Source organism: Barbus barbus (genome assembly GCF_936440315.1).
Source record: "Barbus barbus genome assembly, chromosome: 18".
Taxonomy (NCBI): Eukaryota; Metazoa; Chordata; class Actinopteri; order Cypriniformes; family Cyprinidae; genus Barbus; species Barbus barbus.
In genome coordinates this window covers 2,530,978-2,557,190 of record NC_136746.1, presented here as the reverse complement: position 1 = coordinate 2,557,190, position 26,213 = coordinate 2,530,978, and the positions used below count along the sequence as shown (strand labels likewise).

Genomic DNA, 26,213 nt, shown 5'->3' with positions numbered 1-26,213 from the left:
ATTAACATTTAATGCAAGTACTTTACACCTTCTGTACACTGTAACCCAAACCGTACCCCATAACCCTTATAATCCTACCGTTACTCCTAAACCTAACCATACCTCAATCCATTAGCAGCAAATTGTCCAGAACAACATATAAATCCAGTTTAATGTTAGTACATAGTAGTAAAGGCCACGTAATAAAAAGTATGACAGATTTCTTAAAAGAAAACAATTTTTGAGTATAATTACAATCCTATTTCCAAGCACAGAAAGTGATATTCCATGATAGCCATATAAAGAGGTTTATCAGTAGTTGCATCAGTGGATGTATTTAATTGCCAGACTGCATAAGTTGCTGTTGTTTCATGTGCTTTGAAACAGCAGGCCCTGCAATTTTTCATTGTCAAACAGAAGGCCGTGGAAGCGTGTTATTGTGATCACAGAGCTGCTGAGCTGGAAACAAAAGCAGATCTCAAAAGATCATTCAACACAGCAAAGCCTTCGACAATGGTGGCCTTGTGCACGGGACTCCACTGGAAGAATCCATCGAGGACACCATGTGAAACACCAGGATGAAAAGTTTTTTTTAGCTATTTGTCCCCGAGGCCTGAGCGGGCAGAGTTTAGTCTAGCATGAGACAGCAGAGGGTGAGCACCCCAGTTTTCACACACTAAAGGTGCTGAGGGGCACTAAAGCACTAAGCCGAAGATTGCGGAGGTGGAACCCATCGCGCACACAGTATGTTCAAGACCAGATACCTGCGTGAGGTGCGCAAGCAGAAGTGCGAGCGCACAGATGTCTACGAGGAGCCTAGCAGCCCAGAGACGGAGTCGGCTCCAGCCGGCGGGCCCTCAACAGTGGCCGTTCAGGGCTGGGAGAGCCTCCAGGAGCTGAACAGCCACCTCGCGCGTTACATCGACCAAGCGCGAGTGCTGGAGCAGCGCAACGCTATGTTCCGTAAACAGCTGGAGACTCTTCAGCGCATGGAGGAGGCGCCAGGCCTGGAGGAGGCCTTCAGCGAGCAGATCAGTGTCAGCAGACAGCGCATTCGGGAGCTGCTGTTGGACCGAGCCAAGCTGGAGAGGGAGCTTAAAGACACAGAACGCATGCTGGATGAGTACAACAGCAGGTTAGACAACGGCACAGAAGTATGAGGTTGAGGTTAATCGCTAATGTCTTAACCAGAGAGCAGGGTGGCCTAAATAATGCAAACATATAGCCATAGTGTCATTAAATAGATTAAACACTAGAACATTTAATTATTGCAGACAATATTCAAGCATCTACTTAAACAGGAAGAAAGATGTAAAGAAGTACCATTTAGGGGCTGGTTTACTTGAAATACATTATACCATATTAACAGGCAACAGAAAAAAAAAAAAAAAAAGCTGGTGCAGACAAAATACAGCTGATTTCACAGACAACTGACATAGAATGTAAAACGTTTCTGCTTGTGGTAGTTTACATGCTGCTAATTGTCTTAAAACTCTGAATTTCTAAGATTTGATGCCACTAACCTGGCAAACCTTGGCAAATCCTGTAATTAGTTCTTCCTCAAAGGTGCTCAGTGATGCAGTGATAAAACTTTAGTTTTACAGGCATTGAGAAAATGTTCCAATAAAAAAAAAAATGTTATGTTATATAAAAAGGTATTTAAAGTCAGCCAACCAGAGCACTTCTAAAGTTTATGTGTAATATGCATCAAATCATCAACAAATGAACGTCTGTCTTTAAGTAGCATGTTTTTATAATTGCATTCAGTCTTTTCTTGTCACAATCAATAGTTATAAACTCACGATTTAATCTCTTTATTGAACTGAACACAATATAAACTCAAAATTGAGTTATAAATGTACAATCATTAGTTAACATCTCATAAATGTGACTTTATATCTGACTTTTTTCTCAAAATTGTAATAAAATCTGAATTATGAGTTTATATGTCGCAACTACCTTTTTTTATCCCATGTTGAAAATGTCATATTTATGGAATGACTATTTTAGTCCTAGAAAAACATTCCTATCACCCAAACAAATATTAGGATTATGGTTAGGATTGAGGTTTGGGATTTACAATACTCCTAACAACTGAATTACTCATTAGTAATGAACGTTTTCACAGGTCAAGGGTGTAGTAAATGAGAATTGGCCATGTTTAGATCTTTTAAAACACCCAAGAAACAACTGAACTATGGTCAAAAGAAATCACAGCAGACTCCACTGATCGAAGCAACATAGAGCAGATCAATAATGCTCCTTATAACTAATGGTTACAAAGAACCATGAAATGAAAACCTTGAACGTGCATGAAGAACTGTGCTTGAAACACTCTCTGTTGTCCACAGATACAGAAATGAATGTGAATATCAAGAGCAGCTGCGGCACACGCTGGAACAGCTCAATAAGGTACAAATAAACTGTGCAGTTCTCTGACCTGCAATTTCTCAGGCGATTATAAAGCAATAATCCACAAGATACGATGCTTTTCCGTAACATAACCACAGGCAAGGGCTGTTAGGCTCAGCACCAGGTGGACCGCTTCAAACTAGTCCTAAAATCAACACAACACAGACTCAAGGACTTATCATTCTTTTATAAATGCAATACTGTAAGCTACTTGAGGCCTTTTGTACTGTAAGCTACTACTTTTGCCAGAAACATACTGAACTCTATGCAAGTCCTTTCAAATTCAAATGATTTTAGCTCTTCCGAAGCTTAAATCTGTGTGTTGGTACAGTTTGTTTAGCAACACTATGCATTCTCAGAAAAATCAAAAGAGGTGCTAAAGCAGACATTTGTTTAAAAATGTCGTCTTCAGTCTTTTTTTTTTTTCTATGTTTTATTTTTTTTATGTCATGTCAACTACTGTAATGGATGTTATGAGCAAGTTAGTGAAACTGGTAGCTACCCAGATAATAACAATTTTATTAGTGCAGATATTTAAAGGTAACTCTGTCACTCCCTTGAGGTTTGGGGATTGCTAGCATGATCACAAATGCATAAACACTTATGTTGCTGGCAGGCATCTGCGTTTGAGTCACGTACTGTATGTTTCTGGTTTAAAATCAACCCTTACTTGTGGTGAAGTCTCTAATGCATACTATGGAGTGCTTCATTGCTTTAAAAATCCACTACTGTTTATCTGTTCGAGTGCAATGTAACAGGGCTAACGGGAGTCTGAGAAAGGACAATGCACTACCGCTGTTCATTTTTCCAGAGAAAGTCTCTCACAGCAACACGATTATGAATCCATTTGCTCTTGTGTTTACAGGAAACCGACACAGTTCTATTGAGAAACCTTGAGTATCAAATCCAGCTGCAGTTCCTGCAAGATGACATCAACGCCACCAAAGAGAGGCACAAAAAGGTAGGAGGCGAACACAACTCCTATTTTCTTTCTTTTTGAGTAGCTTCTCAAAAGCTCTTCTGTGAAATTGTCATCTGGTAGCAGAAGTGTACACTGAATGGCAAACCATGGTAAATCCTCTTACTGAAAGCATTTGACACAAATGATATTTTAAAGCGCACACTTGTGGATGTTTCTCGTGTAGAAATTGAAAAATTTTAAAAGAATCAAAAAGGACAGCATTTACACTTTTACAAAGGATCACACCATCTCCCTTGCAAACTCAATATGAAGTCAAAAATGGCCCTATTTAACTTTTACTGCATGTTTGTTCTTATTGCTAACAATTCTTTGCAGCAGTTAATCCAAATGAAATCCAAAAAATCCAATTCATTCATTCTTTTATTTATTTTATTTTTTTATCACCTGGTTCCTTTTTGTAATGGCCACTTTTCACAATTCAGTCAGATAATCGATGAAACCAAGTTTGTGTTACATTTTTAGTAACACTTTAGTTTAGGGACTATTTCTCACTTTCAACTACAGTAGTTGCTTATTAGCATGCATATTACTAGCAGTGGTGGAATGCAACAAAGTAATAATTCTTCATTATGAGTATTTTTTGGGAATAGCTGTACTTTACAAGAAACAGAAGCAGAGAGTCCTACATGCGTGGCTTTATTAAGCCACTGGTGCTCTTCGGATGTGAATAAAATTATATAGACAAAAAAAATAAAAAATAATAATGATAATAAAAAAAATAATAATATTTTATTTTTAAATTTTATTTTTTATTATTATTACTTTTTTTTGTACTAAGAAGCTAGTCTTAGCCACACATACATATTAACCAGCTGTTTTTGATGATTCATTAATTAACACCAGTTTAAGAACACCTGTTTGAGCGATTGATGTGTGTCCTGAAGAATACTGTTTTTGCCGAAACGTGTAGATCTACTTTTAACTATTTTGTAATGATTTAAGCCTGATACATTAAAGGCTTTTTTATCTTACTTGGAAATATTTTGTCTATATAAGCAGCTGTACTTTAATTGAGTTTTAATATTTCTGTCAACTTCTGTCACTTTTACTCCAGTAGCTACATTTCCTAATTAAAATGTATACTTTTACTCCGATACATTTCCCCGAAGCATATTAATTACTCCTTACAAAATAAAGTCAGAAGAATACAAAGGACACTTAAAATTCAAGGCATTCTAAATTGTAGATGGTAAAAATGCCTGTGTATGTTTTTTTCTATTTATATAATTTAATATAGATAATCTATATCACACAAAGAGTGCCATTTTTTCCACATATCAGCATGATAACAAATGTAATAATCATTTTATGCAACTTTAATAAAGTTGGCATTAAGTGACTTACTGTTAGACTTACTGTTACTGCTCAATTTTGCCAACAAAAATCGGCAACGGACAGTGTTTACTTATTGAATGAATCAGCTTTTTGAACAAATCGGTTGAATGAATGATTCAGTGATTCACTCATTAACACAGTCAAATGAATCGGTTGACTCTCGATGACTCACTCATTAACAATCACTTCCTGCCACCCAGCAGTTTCATTTCACATTAATTTTCATTAAACATTTTTTTCATGTTTTAAATCATTTCAAATATCAGTATTCAGTGTTTTATGTTTAAAACAAAGCATTATTTATGCATTTGTAACATTTTGTAACGTTATTTGCTTCTTTTCCATTTTGCATTTACTTGTACTTTTACTTTCAATACTTAAGTACATTTAATATATAAAAAATACTTTTCATACTTAAGTACAATACATATCACATACTTTAAGACTTTTATTCAAGTAATATTCTAAACGATGACTTCAACTTCTACCAAAGTCATTTTCTAACTAAAATATCTTTAGGGTACTTTTACTCAAGTGTGGCGTTCAAGTACTTTATCCACCACTGATTACTAGCATATTGGCTGTGTATTAGTACTTATAAAGCACATATTCATGCCTTGTCCTGCATTACCATATTCTAGATGCCTTAATCTTAAACCTAAACTTAACAACTAACTATGAATAAACAGCAAATTAGGAGTTTATTGAGGCAGAAGCCATAGTTATTAGTAAGTGGGACCCTTTGTTTTCTCATTGAATATTCTCATATTTCTCATTTTCTGATATATTCGCAGAAAAACAGTGTATTATGGATGTTGTTGAGATGTGTGTTTTTGTGCTGAGTTTACATTTGTTCACCCAGATGACAGAATTTGGCACTGGACCATCTTTTAAGTGTGATGTCAGCAGTGTTTTTCTGAGCCGTACGGTGGCAGGCCATTGTGTGCTCCTGCATTATGTTTAATCAGCACTGCTGTACATCACATTCAGCACCTCAATGCCAGAAGTTTCTCATCAACATGTCCATTATTTCAGAAGCCAGAAGCACAAAAACACACTCTCTACAACACAAACATAGATATATGACACAGCAGCCATTATATTGCTTTGGCATTTACATTTTAAGCAGGGATTGATGTCTTACTGGTATTACTGTTTAATACAAAAGCATAATTCAGTAGGAACAACAACATCTTTGCCACTAATGCTTCGATGGCTCCAAATAATATTTAGACACACTTAAAGGAGTACTGTAGATCATATAAAACTAGACAAAAAAAGAAAAGAAAAAGAAGACTATCCCTCAGGCAATCCAATAAGTAGATTAGTTTGTTTCTTCATCAGATTGGGAGATATTTACCAACCAGCTACCAGATATTGACCACACTGAAGGGGTCTTTAATTAGCTTTTTAAGCAGACTGTTCAGATCTGTAGTCATCGATGTTGTTAATATCCAGCTTATGTATCTGTTGCAGTAGTAATGATGTGCTGTAAGCCTCTCAGAAAGAGAGGACAGAAAACTGAAGCTGTTTCTCTGCTCACATCTACCATGACATCTCATGAGGCGCTTCAGAGAACAGATGCTTTTTACGCAGTCATGCATATACTGTCTAAAGGCGCTGGCTCGGTTAATCAATCACTGTTTATAACGCGTGAATATCACATATATGAGGAAAGAGTGAGTGAAGTGCCACTGTGTTTGGATGCAGATCCTTACAATATTGCAAGCTTTGTGTGCCGTTATATGTGTGCTGCTTTCCCGATGACAACTACTTCTGATCTGAACGTTCAAACAAATCCACTGCAAAATATTCAACTTTAATCATACACTCTCTGGAATAAAAGGTACAAAAACTGTCACTAGAGTGATACTGTTTTGACAGATAAATCTTTGTACATTATTAACCCCCTAAAGGGTGCCTATTGGTACCTTAAAGCAGTGTTTCCCAACCCTGTTCCTGGAGGCACACCAACACCACACATTTTGCATGTCTGACACACTAGTGTCTGCTCTTGGAGTCCCAGTGAGTTGATGGGTTGAATTAGGTGAGTTTGATTAAGGAGACAAGAAAAATGTGTAGTGTTGGGACTCCAGAAATGTGGTTGGGGTCTGCTGCAGTACTTTTTTACTACGAGGACAGGCAGTGCTGAGTAGATTACATGCAAATTGTAGTCCATTACTGATTCCAAATTACCTGGCAAAAAGATACGTTAGTAACATAATCCATTACATTACAGATTTTAGGTAACTTAATCAGACTACTTTTTTTAATTACTTTTTGGTTACTTTTGGCATAACTCATTTATCACATTGGTTCAAATAAGATAATTGTCTAAAACTAAGATAGTACTATAAAAATGCAAAGAGCAAGAAAATATATTCCAACAACATGAATTGCATTAAACAGTATATTACTTCAAGTTTTCCAAACTGGGATTCTTGAAGAAGAAAAAAAAAAACTTTTACTAAAGAAGAATAAATATTTTATTTGTTTGCATGCCATGTGACCATTAACTAACATCATAAAAAGGGGTGGGGGGTGTACTTCAAATAAATATATGTTGAACTGACAAAAAAAAGGGTCCCTTTATAACGTGGATAGAAAAAAAAAGTAAATTTTTGCATTTTAATGTGTTTGAAATACAAAAGCCTTCCTAAGACATAGTGATGGTTAAATAACCCACTGAATGATAATACAATTATAAATTAAAGTGTTCATCAGTTGATGCAGTGCTGAAATGTTAAGAAAACACACACACACACACACATTTTTGGTGTGAATTTTTGTAAATCTAGTGTTAGAATGCTGTGTGGGTTTGCAGTTTGCTGTGTAATTATAACCAGATGATTAGTGAGTGGTCTTTGTGTGAATATCCACAAAGCTGGAGGTCTTTCTGTGTGTACTGTACTGTATATAAGGGGTAGGCTATTTTAGAAAGTTTCATTGAAAAGATGAATTATGGAGAATCAATACATTATGAATAATGTGTTTCTATAGTGTGAATAATATCCAATCTCAAAATCAATAATAAAGTATGATTATGAGCATTTAAAAAAGTTAATATAATCTAATTACAAGCATTTTAATATGTTGAATCTGATTACATAATCCAGATTACATGTGATCAGTTACTACCCAGCTCTGTACCATCCCGTTTTGTGTAATTATTAAAAGTGTACAGTTCAAATATTTTGCTATACATCTTAATTAGAAAGTTCAGATCAGAAGCGCTTGTCTTTTTACTGAGAGTTTATGTTAACCGGTTTTAATCAAGCCAAATCTCAGTTGGACCAGGATTTTGGGCACAAAGTAACACAGGGGTTAATTGTAACACACGTGGTTTAAATGTTTCCACACATGCTAGCATAGCTAAATGTACAGTATTTACTAGTTGCTATATCAACACTATATAGAGAAATAAGTGCACTGAAATTCAAAAATCTTTTGAAGATATCACTGCACATTTATTTAACCATAGCAAAAGTACATTTCTGACTGAAGTAAAATGTTTTATCTCAATTTTTAGTGTAAAAAATAAGATAAATCTGCTATTATTAAATCTGCAATCTGTTATTCATCGGTTTAGAACAGTTTTTTTTTTATTCTTCGCTAACTAGCAGAAGATATTAATTGGTTTTAAATTCCAGTTGTGCAGATGAGGAACGTTATAACACTGCGTTACAATGTACCCCGCTGTTATTAAACTATGCTATTCTATGACATTGGCGATGTCATTTACACTAATTACTTTTATGAATCTTAATGAGAAATTACGAGAAACAGGTGAATAAAGACTGACAGTCAGTGTTTAATGTTTAATATTAATATTTAATAAAGAAATAAAGAAAAACATATAGGCCCACACTGTAATTATGAAACAAGGTGACATATTTGTACTAGACGTGTGAAATTAATGTGGATAAAAAAACTCTGATGTGGATTTACACAAACTGGTTTAGCCTGCTCTCCCCTACACAGTGAATATCATATGTGTTTCCCACCACAATCTCATGGCTATTTCTGTAGCTGTGTCACGTTTTGGTTAAATTAGTGGCTAATTTGTATAAATTAGTACAATCTTATTCATACATTTTAGTACAGTGCTTGCGTCCCAATGAATGATATGTTTGGGGGTTCCTGTGGTTCCCCTGCTGTGTGAACTTGACTTCATATATTAATCACTTGCAGATGATTAAAGGGCTTAGAAAGGTGAAGTCATTTATTTTTAATAAAAGATCAAGCACAGTCGTTCTCAGCTGGTTTTGAGATCCTGTCAGGACAGAATCGCTGATCTAGCATCATTTCTTCGCACTTCAGTCAAATGTAGTTTATATAATTATCTATATATAACCATCTATTAGGGCACAACAGTTAGCTTTTTATTGCTCCCACAATCGCAGCGAAGCAAGGAAAGCATCCTTGTAAACTCCTGGTGTGCAGGTCTCCTCTGTAATGAAATTGACCTTTCAACAGTCTCCGGAGCTCATCATGTCCACCTCCATTGATTCCTGTCTCGTGTTTGTTTTCTCCACAGAACCTGGCCGAAATCCAGACGTATATAAACATCCTGAACCAGATCAACCAGACTATTCACCTCATGGCGAGCACATCCATCTCAGAGGTAGGGTGACCTTGTGGCTCACAGCGCCTTGGGCCCTTGCTGATTCTCCGGGTGTCACATGCAATAAGAATAGTGTGGCGGCGGTGCCAGTGAAATTAGCACAGCGCTCTGAATGTGCCCTGAGTGATCAGTCTCCCTGAGCGATGACACCCTTTATCTTCCTGCTTCTCACACGCTTCCGCACAGACACACTGTATGAGTGCTTATCTCACGTCTGTACTGCAGGGACCTGGAGGAAAGATCACTGCGTTCATGTGTGCTTTGCTTTTGAGGATGTGTTTTTATGTAATTTGTTGTGTTTGTTCATATTTAAAAGGGGTCATGAACTGCCTTTGTTCTTTATTTTGCATGTTTTTTTTTTTTTTTGCACTGACCACTTATAATGTTATCAAGATTTTTGCATCAAAAAACATCATAATTTAGAAGTAATGGGCTATTCTCTGTCATGTTTTTAACCCTCCTCATCAGAACACTCTGTTTGAATAGGCGTGGAGGATTGTAGACTCGGAAGTAAATGCCCACTGCTGTGATTGGCTAATAGTTGTGTATGTTTGACAGCCTACTTCCTTCAGCGATGGAGGCTGCAGTGATTTAGGTAAAAAATGCATAAATACTCAGTAAATATCAAACGATCTGTTTAATAGACAAAGCAATAGTGAGCATGTAATGACAACTCACACTTGTGTGTTGCAACGTTACTGTCGGATCCAATATTGTCGCACAGCATCATCTCAATCCCGTGTCTAATTGTGCCTTGTTTGTAAACGAATCCGCGGTAAAATGAAGTGAACAAAATACCAAGTTCTTACTGACACGGTCTGGATCTTCATTAAAAATAAAGTTCATACACTTTTTCTTAATGTTGAGATCAGAAGGAAGGCAATGCAACGACGTTTGAATAGGTTTGAATCGATGTTTTTCCACAGTTTGGCACTGAACAGCGTCTTGTTGTCGGACAATCGTTATCGTTTAGTTTCTGTGTAGACTTGCATTCGCCTGTCTCATAAACAGTACATGCACGAATCGGTGGGTGGGGCTAAACAGGCAGCAATGTAGAATCGGTGGGCGGGGCTAAACAGACAGTAATATGTGAGAAGGCGGTGCTTATCCACACTATTACATCATAGAGTGGCATATATCACAAGCTGTTATTTTTTGCAGACTGGCTTCAATATAAGCTGTTTTTAGACTAACGAGAAAGATTTGAGTTCTGAAACTTACCAGATGTTTTTATAGCACAATGCCCTCTTATATGTCAAAAGATCAAGGGAATTTGGGTTTCTCAGTTCATCCCTTTAAGTGAAGCAGAGCAAACTTTGCAGCAGTCACAATTAGTAGTCAGCAGATATGAGATGGGCATAAATACATGATAATGTATTTAAAATAAAAATACAACATACTGTGTGGAAAAATGTATTTAAAAACAAATACAGTATTTTGTATTTTGAAAATACACAAAATACATGTGAAATTGGCCATTCAATGCAAGTATCCCTTTAGGCTGAATCTGGACCTATTCTGAATGTAAAAGAAAAAAACACAAACTTGTCACAAATTGATTGTTCGACAAACTACTCGGCAAACTACTTCTTCTCACCACTGCTTTCTGATGGTTTGGAGAACAATTTCTCCCCCTGTCGTTTCACAGAATTATACAACGGCGAGCACATCAAGTGTAAAAGCCTTGTCCGTTTAGGGAGGAGCGTGTGCAGTCAGCAGGTTCGCTCCGTAGAGCTAGGCGAAAGTTTAAACAAGGCTTCAACTGCACAAAACGCTTAAACTACGAGAGAAAGAGGCAGCTCCGAGTTGATTCCACCGTGGAAGGCAAGCGGTGGAAAGGGCCTGATAGTTCACCCCAAAATTCAAATTACCCCATGATTTACTCATCCTCAAACCATCCTAGGTGTGTATGATTTTCTTCTTTCAGACGAATACAATCAGAGTTATATTAAATTTCCAAGAGAAGTAACAAATTGGATGATCAAACCCAGCATCATCTTCTTGAATAAGAACAGCACCAGTGCCTAAAGCACTAGCATCCACCTCCATTTTAAATGCCCATGAAAAGTCGAGGGTAGCAAGAACAGGCTTACCAGTCAATAACAGCTTTACACTTTCAAAGGCACGTTGACATGCATCTGTCCAGATAAAAGCCTTTGCTGGACTTAGCAGACCAGTTAGGGGATGTACTACAGTTAAAAAATTTCAACAGAAGCTTCTGTAGTAGTACCCAGCCATTCCAAAAATCCGACACAACTCTCGTCTTGTTGTAGGGACAGGAAAGTCAACAATTGCGGATACCAAATTCACACTTAGTGAGATTGATTGTTAGGGAAGCATTTAGTCTCAGCCCCAGACATCACGCCCACGGAACGTTGGCTAAACGTCTGATGCATATGGCACACTTTTCTGGAAACACTTCAGGAATGTCGAAGTCGTCATCTGACTGGTTGAATTAAACAAGATTTCCGGAAGACGCGAGCGTTGCGTTTATTTTCGGTCCGCCGGGAAACAAAGATGCCATGGTGCCAAACCCCCTCACGAAAGAAGAAAGCCATCGTGTTTACAAATGTGACAACGAACGCTTATCAGTAAACTAAACGCTGGGTTTTCAAAAGTATGTGAAATATTTAAAGTTTGCGGCATTGTATCTTTAAAATACATCCGAGAGTTTCACGAGACTCTGTTATTGTGGCAACATTTCCACGCCTGATTGGTTGTTTGACATATCGGTCAAACGGCCTCATGGGCGGGCCTTGACCAATGAACGCGGCCATCTATTCCAGACCTTCAGCCGTCAGTCTGAAGGTCTGGCTACGTAAGACTAGGGAAGCATTAGCTAACCTTTCAAAAACTGTCTGAAGAACAGTCAAATGCTCAGACCAATTAGAAGAATAGATTACTAGATCATCCAGGTACGCATTGCAATTTGGAATTCCTGACAAGACAATATTTACAAGATGTTGAAAATTTGCGGGGGTGTTTCGAAGCCCAAAAGCCATAACCCAGTATTGTAAGAAGTTATCTGGAGTGACAAAAGCTGAGATTTCCGCAGCTCAAGGTGTCAACGGTACCTGCCAGCATCCTCTGAGCAAGTTCAGTTTTGTCACAAATTTAGCAGAACCCAAATGATCTGTACAGTCTTCCATCTTAGGAAACGGATAGCTATCTGGTACAGTCACAGAATTTACTTTCCGGTATTCTGTGCAGAATCGAAATTTGGTACAAGTAAACAAGGAGAACTCCACGGGCTACAGCTAGGTTCGGCTAGCTTATTCTTCATTGACTTATTTGTGGCGTTTGACTTTGTTGAATAAACATGAGCACTACACGTTTCAAAATGAAAATGCATCGCGGGTGTTTTATATGAATGTATCTCTGAAGGGAACACACTGTCTTCAGAAAAGTTTCGATGACATTTTAATTTGATCTGATAAAGTCGCGTTCATGAGCGGAGCTGCTTTGATTACAGCCATTAGCGGGGAAACCGCTAGTTCTGCTGCTCTCACAGCGCCTCCTGCTGGCAGAGAATCAGATTGCATTTTCAAGAATAAGCCCGTCTCAAGCAACATGCTTTTGTTGTTGCTCAATTTATTTATTTTTTGTTTTCTGCAGCAACTCGGAGCACTATTCATACTCTTTATCCTGGCTGAAGCAGATTTGTTTCAGTCTATAAGAACAATCAGCCTACACTACCAGTCAAAAGTTTTTGAACAGTAAGGTTTTATCGTTTTCTTTTTTTTTTCAAGCCTGCATTTATTTGATCCAAAGTACAGCAAAAACAGTAACATTTCAAAATATTTTTACTATTTAAAATACCTGTTTTCTGTTTGAATATATTTTAAAATGTAATTTATTCCTGTGATCAAAGCTAAATTTTCAGCATCATTACGCCAGTCTTCAGTGTCACATGATCCTTCAGAAATCACTCTAATATACTGATTTACTGATGATCAATATTTAAAACTGTTGAGTACATATTTTTCAGGATTCTTTGAATAGAAAGACCCAAAGATCAGCATTTGTCTGAAATAAAAAGCTTTTGTTACATTTATACACTATTCCATTCAAAACCTTGGAGTCAGTATAATTTATTTATTTTTATTTTGTGGAAAGAAATTATAGAAATTAATACTTTTAATTAGCAAGGATGCTTTAAATTGACAAAAAGTGATTGATAAAGACATTTATAATGTTACAAAAGATTTGTATTTCAGATAAATGCTGTTTTTCTGAACTTTCTATTCATCAAAGAAACCTGAAATAAATCTACTTAGCTGTTTTCAGCATTATAATAAATGTTTTTTGAGCAGTATATCAGAATATTATAATTATTTCTCATGTGACTGCAGTAATGATGCTGATAATTCAGCTTTGAAATCACAGGAATAAATAAAATTTTAAAATATTTCAAAATGTTACTGTTTTTGCTGTATTTTGGATCGAATAAATTGGGCTTCATTGAGGCTTGGTCAGCAGAAGAGAATTCTTTAAAAAACATTAAAAATCCTACTGTTCAAAAACTTTTGACCGGTAATGTATGTTAGCCTATAGTTTGAAGTTAAAGATATTCATATTAATAAGGTGAGTCTGAGATGTTTATTTGACAGTGATTTCACATTTCTTGTTTGTATGAAGGCTAAATACAAATAAAAGGTGAACATTATTTATTTTTGTTTTTTTTATATATAAATATATATATATATACACAGTATATATATAAAATATATAGTTTTATAGGAGGAGGTTTCGTAGACTTGGCAAATTCATTTTTCATAAGTTTGTAGGTACAGACATCTGTTGCGGCCATTCTTGGCAGTTTTATGAGGCTTTTTTAAAATAGAGTTCATATCGATATCGGGATTATATCGTATCGAGCGAAATTAAGAAATATATTGTGATATAAATTTTGGCCATGTCGTCCAGCCCTAGTATGTTATAGACTTTTCATTAAGACCCTAAATAATCATATCAACTTGTGGACAATGGGCATCTGATGACCCCTTTAAACACATTTGACAAGTTAAAAAACATTAACCGGTTAACTATCAAAATTGATTGGCTAACACTATTTTCACCCTTGCCGGTGCTATTTTATTCCTTCATGATAACTGAAGGCAGTTTATTTGTTTATTTATTTTTTACTTTAATCAACATGTAGCAACAGTTGACCATGACATAATCTCCTTATCTTATTCCAAAACAGTTGCTTATGCAATACTGAATGGAGTTGTGAGGGGAGGGGAGGGGGCTTGTCTGAACTAATTGATGCACAAAATCAGCACCCTGATAAAGAGACTGACTGGCACAAAGTATTTTATGTTTTTTGAAAATACAAAAATACTAATCTTAAATGTATTTAAATACAAATTACATTAGATTTTTTTCCAAAGGCTTTAAAATACAAAATATAAAATTATATTTTGTATTTCAAATATGTATTTTAAATACATGTATCTGAAATACTGCCTGTCCCTGGCCATCCCTGGAAATTATACAATATACGGCCAATACATGACATGTAATACAATTTAATTGCAGCAACTGAGATGTAAACATCGGTGGTTGTTGCAATTAAATGTGGTGGTTTATGAAGGTGGATTATGAGGACACTGTCTATGTCCCCGTAATTCAAAAGGCTTAAAAAACATACTAAATGGTGTTTTTTTGAAAATCTAAAAATGCACAAAGTCTCCTGTGAGGGCTAAGTTTAGGTGTAGGGTTGGTGTAGGGCAATAGCACACACAGTTTGTTCAGTATAAAAACCATTACGCCTCTGGAGAGTCCCCATAAACCACAAAAACCAACGTGTGTGTGTGTGTGCGCAGTGGTGTATAAAGTACCATACTCAAGTAAGAAAGCCATACTCAAGTTAAAGTACAGGTATCTTACCAAAAAATTACTTTGGTAGAAGTTGAAGTCTTCGTTTAGAATATTATTTGAGTAAAAGTCTTAATATATATGATATTTATTGATATTTAAATGTACTTAAGTATTGAAAGTAAAAGTACAAGTAAATGCAAAATAAAAAAGAAGCAAATAAATGTATATATAAAAAAATATTCATACAGCTTTAGTAGCAAGATTGTGTTCAGTTTTAACTCTTTCTTCCATTTTGTATTTTTGGGTAAGAATACGAAGCACTTCATCCGGTACTTAGTGTCTTTCATTCCAACATAAGAAAACATTTCTGGAATCTGCATCTGAAATAGCATTTAGATGTATTTACACAGTTTAATGTATCTCAGAGGGGACATGGATGCATTTAAACTGCAGTTACAGATGCATAAATAGGCCTAATGTTGTGTTTTTAACATAAAACGTTGAATACTGATATTTGAAATAATTTAAAACATGAAAAAAATAGTCGAAATGTGAAATTAAAACCGCTAGTAGGTGACAGCAAAGACTTTGGTGACAAAAAGTGACCATTAATGAGTGAGTCACTGAGATTCAACCGATTCATTCAAACGGCTGATTCATTCAGGAACAGAGCATTTGACTGTGTTAATGAGTGAATCACTGAATCATTTATTCAACCGATTCGTTCAAAAAGCGGATTCATTCAAGGCAAGGCAAGTTTATTTATATAGCACATTTCATACACAGTGGTAATTCAAAGTGCTTTACATAAAAGAAAGTGAAATAGACATTACAAATCAATGAAAACATGGAAATAAAAATAATAAAAACAAGGAATTTTAAAATGATATAGAATTGATTCAAAATAAATGTAAAGAAAATTATCATACATAAAATTCATTGCAGTCAGTTTGGACATATAGCACAGTGCTCATTCAACAAATGCACAGTTAAACAGATGAGTTTTGAGTCTTGATTTAAATGGGGCTAATGTTTTAGCACATCTGATCTCTTCTGGAAGCTGGTTCCAACTGCGGGCCGCATAATAGTTAAAAGCAGACTCCCCTTGTTTTGTGTGAACCCTTGGTATTTGGGTTCTCGATCCTAATGATCTGAGTGGTCTGTTCGGTTTATATTCAGTGAGCATATCAGCAATATATTTAGGTCCTAGGCCATTGAGTGACTTATAAACGAGTAAAAGTACTTTAATATCAATCCTAAATGTAACTGGAAGCCAGTGTAATGACCTGAGGACTGGTGTGATATGCTCAGATTTTCTGGTTCTAGTCAGAATCCTGGCAGCAGTGTTCTGGATGAGCTACAGCTGTCTAATGGTCTTCTTGGGAAGGCCGGTGAGGAGACCATTACAGTAATCCACCCTGCTGGTGATAAAGGCATGAACAAGTTTCTCCAAGTCTTGACTGGAAACAAAACATCTAATTCTTGCAATGTTTTTGAGATGATAGTATGCTGATTTAGTTACTGCTTTGACATGACTACTGAAACTAAGGTCTGTCTCCAGAATCACCCCAAGATTTCTGACTTGATTTTTAGTTGTTTGACCCCTAGAGTCAAGGTATGCATTCACCTTGAGAACTTCATCTTTGTTTCCAAATGCAATGACTTCAGTTTTCTCCTTGTTTAACTGAAGAAAGTTATGGCACATCCAACTGTTAATTTCATTAATGCATTGGCAGAGGGTGTCAATGGGGCTGTAGTCATTTGGAGATAAGGCTAGGTAAATCTGGGTACCATCAGCATAGCTGTGATAGGCAATTTGGTTCTTCCTCATTATCTGACTTAGTGGGAGCATATACAGGCTAAACAAGAGCGGTGCAAGAATTGAGCCTTGTGGGACTCCACATGTCATGGCCGTCCACTTAGACTTATGCTCTCCTATACTCACATAATAACCTCTCCCTTCTAAGTATGACCTGAACCATTTGAGTGCCATCCCAGAAAGCCCGACCCAGTTTTCCAGTCTCTCTAGAAGTATGATATGATCGACAGTGTCAAACGCAGTACTAAGATCTAGTAGTACCAGCACTGATATTTTGCCAGAATCAGAATTGAATCATTTATTATCTTAATGAGTGCTGTCAATTCAATTAAATTCAATATTGCTTTATTGGCATGACTGTAAAAAATACAATATTGCCAAAGCTTGAAATATAATAACAATGAAAATATTAAAATAACAGAATAAAAACATTATAACAATATAAACTTAAATAAACATTTTAACAAATAAGAACTTGTGCTGTGATGTGCTCGGAAACCAGATTGAAAATTGTCCAGGTATCCATTTGAGTTTAAGTAGTTGTTCAGCTGATTAAAAACTACCTTTTCAATAATCTTACCTATGAAAGGAAGATTTGATATTGGTCTATAGTTGCTCAACATGGTGTTATCAAGATTGCGCTTTTTCAGAAAGGGCTTAACAACTGCAGTTTTAAGGGAGTTTGGAAAAGTCCCAGAAAGAAGTGAGGCGTTCACCACTTCTAAGAGATCAGCTTCTAAACAGTTAAGCACATTTTTGAAAAAGGATGTGGGAAGTGTGTCAAGATAGCAGGTTGAAGATTTAAGGTGCTGTACTATTTCTTCCAAAGTTTTGTTATAAATTTTCTTTAAAACACACATAGTCACTTCTTTTATAAATTGCGGTCGAATCTGTGTGACCTCTGCATAACTTGAGGATGTGCCAATCTCCTTTCTGATATTATTGATCTTCTCAGAAAAGAAGGAAGCAAACTCATTGCATTTGCTGTTGGAGAGCATTTCACTGGGAATCTGACTTGGGGGGTTTGTCAGTCTCTCAACAGTCGCAAAAAGAGTGTGAGTGTTGTTTAAGTTACTGTTTATAAGGTTTGAAAATAAAGTCTGTCTAGCTGTGGCTAGTTCCACATTGAAAGCATGAAGGCTGTCTTTATAGATGCTATAGTGAATTTCGAGTTTCGTCTTCCACCACATCCGCTCAGCTTTTCTGCATTGTCTTTTCATGCTTTGAACTGCTGTTGATTTTCGCCAAAGTGATTTTTGTCTGCCAGTCTTCTTGCTGACCTTTATCGGAGTAATATCATCAATAACATTCTTAACTTTTGAGTTAAATGACTCAAGGAGAAGATCAACAGAGTCTGCAGAAATGGTTGGTGTTAATGATATTGCCTTCATAAATAGCGCACTAGTGTTCTCGTTAATGCATCTCTTTCTGATAGAGACAGATCTAGATTCAGTGGTGACTGAGATCATTATATCAAAGAAAATACAGAAGTGATCAGATAGTGCTACATCCTTAATTACAATGGATGAGATGTTTAGACCTCTACTGATGAGTAAATCTAGAGTGTGTCCATGATTGTGTGTGGGTCCGTGCACATGCTGACTCAGGTCAAAAGTGTTTAAAACAGTTATAATTTCTTTTGTAGTTTTGATTTCTGCATTATCCATGTGAATATTAAAATCCCTGCAATAGTAAAACAGCCAAACTCTGAGGAAATCATTGATAACAGTTCAGTGAACTCATCAACAAAGGCTGGAGAATATTTTGGAGGCCTGTAAATAATGATAAACAGGGTGCGTGGAGCACCTTTCAGCACAATCCCTAGGTATTCAAAAGGCAAATACTGACCAAATGACATTTGCTTGCACTGATAAACATCTTTAAACAGAGCAGCTACACCTCCACCTCTCCTAACAGTCCTGCAGACACTTATAAAATTAAAGTTAGGAGGGGCTGTTTCATTAAGGACTGTTGCACTGCAGCGGTCTTCTAACCATGTTTCATTTAGAAACAGAAAATCCAGGTTGTTTGTGGTTATTAAATAATTGATCAGAAATGATTTAATTTTAAGTGAGCAAATGTTTAAAAATGCTAACTTGATGGAATTACATTTAGTCTCTATATTCAATAAGTACACCGTCCATTGCTCAGAGACACAAAACAGTGCTGTGATCTTTGTTTGGAACTATTTTCTTTGGCAAAATTGAGCAAAAACAAGCAATAAGTCTAAAATGTAAGTCACTTATTGCTTTACTGAACTTGTATGAAATGATTATTAAATGTGTTCATGCTGATATCTGCAGAAAAACGATACTCTTTGTGTGATATAGATATAGAAGTTAACTATATTATATAAATATAAAAAACATACAGAAGCATTTTTGCCGTCTACAATTTAGAATGCCTGGAATTTTGAGTTTTAATGCATTAATAAATCAAGTGCGTGCACTCTGTGTGTGATTTGATGATATAGCCTACTTGATAATGTCAGATCACACATTATTACAACAACAATTACCCTATTATTGCAGACGATATACTGTATATCACACACCCCAGACTCGACTGGGGAGTTGTTTAAAGATGTGATTAGGTCAGCCCAATGTCAATTAAGAAAATAACCAATGGGCTGCTGATTAAATGTCTCATGTCTGGGGAGAAAAAATCCTAAACCGACTTTTTTTGACAAATACATTAAACAGCCGCAAAGACCACAGCGCCCTAAACTATTTAGGCAGAAAAAACTATAGGCTCCTAAGAGTTTTATGGGCCGATCAGACAAATATGGTATGATAAGATGTATAGGCCCGGCCCAAAAACTACGTTGGCCCAGCGGGAAAATGCCCGGTCTGCCAGATGACCAGTCCACCACTGGGTGTGACTGGGTGACAAATATCAAACTCAATCTTTCTTTCATACCCATGACATTTTCTTTGCTTTTAATGAACAGACTGTAAAATTAAATAAAACTGTGATAGCTTTAGAAGAAAAATTAAATCAGTCCACTTGTGATGTAGCCTATCTCTGTGTTTCAGTAGCCTAAAAAATGGAGCCAGAAAAAATGGAAAAATGGAGCAAAAAGATTTCATTGACTACATTTGTAACAATTAAATATGTACTGTTGATTTATTTCTCAGTTTTAAAACATTATCCTTTTAGCTCTTTATTTTTAATCAATACATTGATAATTGAGTCCTAGTCTTGTATATGGATGTCTTCTCTTTTGACTCCAGGCATGTTTGACCTTCAGCATCGCAGCCCTTTTAGAAAAGTCATTGCCTGGATTTGAAAGGTGTACAGTGACGAGAGTCAATGTGAAAAATGTTCGACCTGAGTGTGATCAGATCTTTGATCATAACTGCTGGTTTCTCACAGGATCAGGAGAGGCTGATTGCTCAGAGGCGTGCGCCAGCGCTGCACAGTCAGCTGGAGGAGTACAAGAGCGCCATCTGCCAGCTCCAGACGCAGAAACAGCGGCTGCAGACTGAGGTGAGCCACCAAGAGATGGATCATCTCTCACACTCAGACATAGATCAATAATACCAGCAGTTCAGAATCTTCTGAGCATGACAGAGATGCAAAGCTTAGGTCACTGGACTGTTATATGATAGCCCAAATGACCAAATTAACGACAGACAGAATTTTAAACCCTGGATTTCATTTTCAAACATAGATGACAGCAAATAAGCTTATTTTGCTTAATTAACCAGGTTGTAATTAATAAATGGAGACCCAACACTATACAACTGCATACAAAAGTAACCCAAAATGTTCTTACATTACAATCTTACATTAAGATTTGTTAATATTACTACTAATGGCTTAAGCCAGACAGTATGCAATTATTAACATATAAAATAGATACAATTATCTCTGTAACAGCTGACAAAAACATTCAATGCATTTGTCCACTGTTACCAACATTGTTAAACATGTAGACTATGCACGTCAGTAAGTCAGTAAATATTATTTCAAGAAATGAATAGCCTACTTTTATTCTTCAAGGATGACAGTAAAAGCATTTATATGTTACAAAAGATTTTTATTACAAATAAACGCTGTTCTTTTGAACTTTCTATTCATCAAAGGATCCTGAAAAAAAGTATCAGTTTCCACAGTTTGAAGCAGCACAACTGTTTTCAACATTGATTATAATCAGAAATGTTTCTCAAGCAGAAAATCAGCATATTAGAATGATTTCTGAAGGATCACGTGACACTGAAGATCAATACATGCATTACATTTTAACATTTCAACAGCTAATTGAAACTTTAATGGTATTTATAACGTGTATGTATAATGTATCTGTTTTTCTAGACCTCTGTGTTGGAACAAACCATCAGGACCACACAAGAAAGCTACGATGACGAGATCCAGCTGTACAACGAACAAATCGAGACCCTCAGGAAGGAGATCGAAGAGGCCGAGACTTCACTGGAGAAATACACCAATGACTGTCGACAGCTGGCCATGTACCAGACCTCTCTGGAGAACGAGCTGGAGCGGTACAAGAGAATCATTGAGAACGAAGACAATAGGTGAGACAATGGGACGAGTGGTATGTCATGCTCCACAGTTTATATGTGGCCTCTTAATAAATATATGTATATATATATATATATATATATATATATATATATTAAATCTGTGATTTATTTTTAATAATGTAACATTATTTTATAATGACAATGAAGTTCCCCTGTTTATCTTCACTGTTCTAAACAATGTATTAATATGTATTAAAATAATGTAATTTATATTTGGTTTAGGACTCTTGCTGCCACACAGTGGCAGTATAACTATATTGTCGTCTTACCCAATAAACCCAGTTTGTTTTTGTTCTGGACAATTTCTTCTTTATCTAACTGTAGTTAAATCCTTTACAGATATTTAAGCGTAAATGTATTCCAACATCATCTATTAACACAAAAGCTTTTTACATTAATAATATTTGACATTGTTTTCTCTGAAATCTTTCTTTAATATGGCTGCTTCATTTTCTTTTTCCCTCTCTCTGTCACAGATTAAACTCAGCGATAATTGGGACACCCATTACTTTGCTCACAACCAATTATAACTGCAGCCATAGTCCTACCATGACCAGGAAAGGAAAAGGTGAGTGTCTGGGCTGGGGGTGGGGTGTTATGTAACATGACTGCATCATTGTGATAGTCTTAACAGGCAACAAATCAGCAGCCAGCAGCTGCTGGCCAGAATGAAGATTTACGCCCACTCAGCTGTCAATCATGCCCACTCTGTCTTGCTCAGTCCCTCTCCAGCTACTTGAATGTAGAAACATAATAAAATTGCCTTTAAGATCCTTGCATTGGCCCTGTTAACAATGATAAATGACTATGACCTTTATGTCTGCGCTCATGGAACCATAGTGAGTAACTGCTGTTTGTTGAGAGCCACAAAACGTTTCCTAAGAAGAAAGAAAATGGTTTAGATTTGTCCAGTACATCCTCCCTAAATAATAACTAAGTGAATATAAGAATGTAAATAAGGCTGAAGTAATTTGGCTTTATCAGATGTTGCAATGTCCCACACCTAATTTTAACGTTCTGAAATAGAAAAACAAAAACAAAAGTCCATTTAGAAATATTCCATATGTTTCTAACATGTTTTCTTCCTCTAATTACATTTTTAAAACAAAAGATGTTATGTACATTTTGGTAATGAAGTAGAGATTTGCCTTCTGTCATTAATATCAATTTCCATCCTGTTTGTTCACGGTAAAGGTCTAATGTAGCCAGACTGTTGTCTGTTGCCAGGCAGGGGAAAAAAATAATAAAACGTTATAGACTGGCATAGACTGTCAGTACTTTCTTGTTTACCTGCATATGCTGAAGATATTCAGTTCTCGGTGAGGTACTTCACCTGATCTTCCATTATAGATGTGAGAGGACTAGTAAAATTAAATTACTTGGGAATCCAAAGGGTCAGCCAAGCTTGGAAAATGATCCTTTTCCAGTATATCTTGGGTAAATGTAAACACGTCTTTTAAATTTAAATGTAGTACCTCAAATAAAACATTTCAATGTTTTTTAAAGAGTTTGAGCGGTGAACTTCACAAACGTTTTTAAATGCAGCATTTAGTTGCTCCACTGAATCTCTAATTTCTGCAGTCCTGGAACTTGTAAACACAGCTTGTGTTTCCTGCTGGACCGTAAAGTTTGCCACACAGTAGTTTCCTGGAGCACCTGTAGAGTTCTGCCTTATGTTTAGTGTGCCGTATGCATCTGAGGCCCTGTCCCAAATGGCACCCCAAACACTTGCAGTCATCCTCTGAGTCCGCACTGTCGTGACGTAGTGCTGCTTTGACTGTTGGGTAGAAGTCTGTTGCAAGCTTGTCTCACTGCAGTTTCGGCAGAAGTGCACATCAAGGGCACGTAGCAGCCAGCCGCAGAGGGGGCACTCCCGAGCACACTTCTGAACTCTAAAATGATGAATGGGACCATCTATGATCTTGTGAACTTCATGGATATACGTACATGGTGGCCATTGTAAGTTCACAAGACTGCAAATTTACATGAAGTGTGCCATTTGGGACAGGGCCCGATGTTCAGTGTTAAGAGAGTGGGCGGTTCATGGACGTGATATCTGAGACTGTGAACACCCCTTAACTCACAAAAGCCAGTTCCAGGAAATGACATTTCATCAGTGCATTGCAAGCACATAGTCCACACACTGAGCATACTTGTGAGCACTCTGTGCTGCAGTGGTAACAAACCTATAGAATTAACTACAAATAACTGTGCCAAAAATTGACATTAGAAGTTTACATGAATGCCCACTAGAGTTGCACACTTAGGCAGCTGAGAATAAATTGCATGCTTTGACGCTGCAAAAAATATGAAGTGTATCTACAATCATTTTAAAGTGTTTAATGCCTTGGCCAGAGCATATTTTCGAAAGTCTTACATATGCATTTACTGAAATTCTTTTTTTATTTACAACACAACCATAGTCATTTTGCCTGACCCTAAGATTATACTCAAATTTCTTTAAAAGCATGTCTGTTATCTGCTTTTTAGATATCACCCAAGTCATCCAAGACATCACCAATGTAAAACCTCGTCAGAAGTACTTGGCTAAGAAAGTGTTTAAAAAGAAAGAGATCACATCCAAAGGAGCTAGTGGACATGAAGAGAAGCCAGCAGAAGAATTTGAAGAGGACGAGAAAAGATTGATGGAGGAGCAAGGGGTGGGAAATGAGGAGCATGTTCCTCGTGAGGATGTGCCTGATGGCGCCCAGATCAGCAAGGCCTTCGACACGCTCTGTAACATCATACGCGACCGCATGAGGCGGGTACGGAGACCAGAGCCGATCGCTGACTTCTTCACCAAGGGACGCTATGTACTAGTAACGGGCGACTCTAGCTACCTGGACCCCTGTTTCTTTTCGACCACCCCGTCTGCCAGTCACATCTATGTCACAATCCAAGATGGCATGATGCCTTATGATCCGTACTGGAGAGGTACACCCTCACCTGTCCCGAGCCCCCCAACACCCTTAATCCCTCCCACACCTTCAGATCCAGAAAAGGGAAAAGACGATGGAGGTAGGAAGGTGGGTGGAAATGGGGATAGAGGAAAGTCCAAAACTGGAGAGCCTCATCCAAAGAAGAAAGAACCGGAACCGAGCCCCAGTCCACCACCAGGCCCTCATGACAAGAAAAGCCCCAGCCCTCCTCCAGGCCCCAGGCAGCCCTCACCCCAACGTGGCGGCAAGGCGGACGATCCCAGCAGCTTCAAAGGTCTTCCACCCATGCCATCGCCCAGTTCCATCCCCCCTGACTCCATGACTTACGAGAAGGTAGAAGTAGTGGAGTCGGTGGAGAAGCTCTCACCTGACAAAAAAGTGAAGGGCTATGAAGAGACAACCACAGTGGTGGAGACCATGATCGAGAAGACCAGCAGAAAGAAACACGCCGATAGATCTTCTTGAAACCACTCAAACATTCCACATGTTCTATCCATTCCTGCCTCGGACCTGCTCCAGTTTTGCCTCCTGCCTGCTGTTGACGAGATTCCTAGTGCTGCGCTGTTAACTTCTTGCACCACTGCACCATTGCCTTTGGCCTTTACTGTCTGAAAACTTGGGAAGCCAAAAATGAAACGCCCCATACCCCCCCCCCCCCCACACACACACACACACACAAAAAGAAATGTGCTAACTGTGAACACAGAAAACATTAACTGCCAGTTTTAATTGGATTCACAAGCTCTATTCCAAAACCTAGTGAGCCTTCTAGGCACCATCCTTACTGAAATGAAACTTCTTAAGCGATTGATTTGAAACGTTCTACCTAGAGCTACTTACAAAGTGCACAGGGGAATCTCTGTTCAACAAATGGTTTCAAAAGAGTTTGGTGTTATCATGTTGCTAAGCTTATATATAAATTTATAATCATAAAAACAGAGCATGCAAATGGTACATTTTCAGTTTTATATTTTATATTCTGCATTTTCTTTTGCTTCATCTGCCATCTTGGATGGATATTTTTACACTGGGATTGCCTTCCCTGAAACGATACTTGCAATGCTGCCTTAGAATTTTTCCACATCTCGGTATCGTAGGAGGCAGTTAACCAAAAGCTGCCTACCTTTAGGAACAGCCTTATCATTGGGAGTACACCTATGATGCCTTAAAATGCTACCTAGGTAGGTAGTTCCCTAGGTTGTGGAATAGAGCCATACAGCCACCCCAGTTAACATGTACAGTATCACCCTCTCTCACCCTTACCCTCAGGTCAAACCAAAGCAAATGTGTAGTTTTATTTGCTACTATTTTATTCAATTTAAGACACCAGCATTGCCCCCACTGTCTTGATGTGTAACTGCGACTCAAATAAACATCAAACCAAAACAATCTAAATTTGTGTTGTCTGTGTGTTGTAATCTATAGTGCTTAATTTGTAAATTGTGAGGTCCCGGAACAAAGTGAGGTGACCAATCCGGCAACGGATCAGAGGAGGGAGAGTTAACAGAGCATTTGCGCAATCACATTGGTGGACCAACTTAAGTGATTGCCAGCTTGCATCAGTTGCTTTTATAGTGTGCACATATACTCTAAACATCATGTTTAGTTTTTTTCTCAACCCAAAAATTTGTGTGTGTGTTAGTGTAGTTTTGTGTAACACAGTTGCAACAACCGTAATAAGCGTGTATATTTTATATCCTCTTCAGGTGAGAGTGCCGTCTACTAAGTGCCGTCAACTAGCATTTCTTGGGTA

The 26,213-nt window shown here is 37.2% G+C and overlaps 1 protein-coding gene across 1 annotated transcript; it reads left to right on the top strand.

Annotated features, from left to right (window-relative positions):
* Positions 1 to 725: 725 nt before the first annotated feature.
* Positions 726 to 24,925, top strand: LOC306884770 (filensin-like; the record flags this gene model as incomplete). Its single annotated transcript, XM_079440956.1, has 8 exons — positions 726 to 1,114; positions 2,331 to 2,391; positions 3,257 to 3,352; positions 9,246 to 9,332; positions 20,350 to 20,463; positions 21,292 to 21,512; positions 21,998 to 22,089; positions 24,012 to 24,925. 8 exons carry the CDS (start codon positions 726 to 728, stop codon positions 24,923 to 24,925), a joined length of 1,974 nt encoding a protein of 657 aa, XP_079297082.1.
* Positions 24,926 to 26,213: the final 1,288 nt, after the last annotated feature.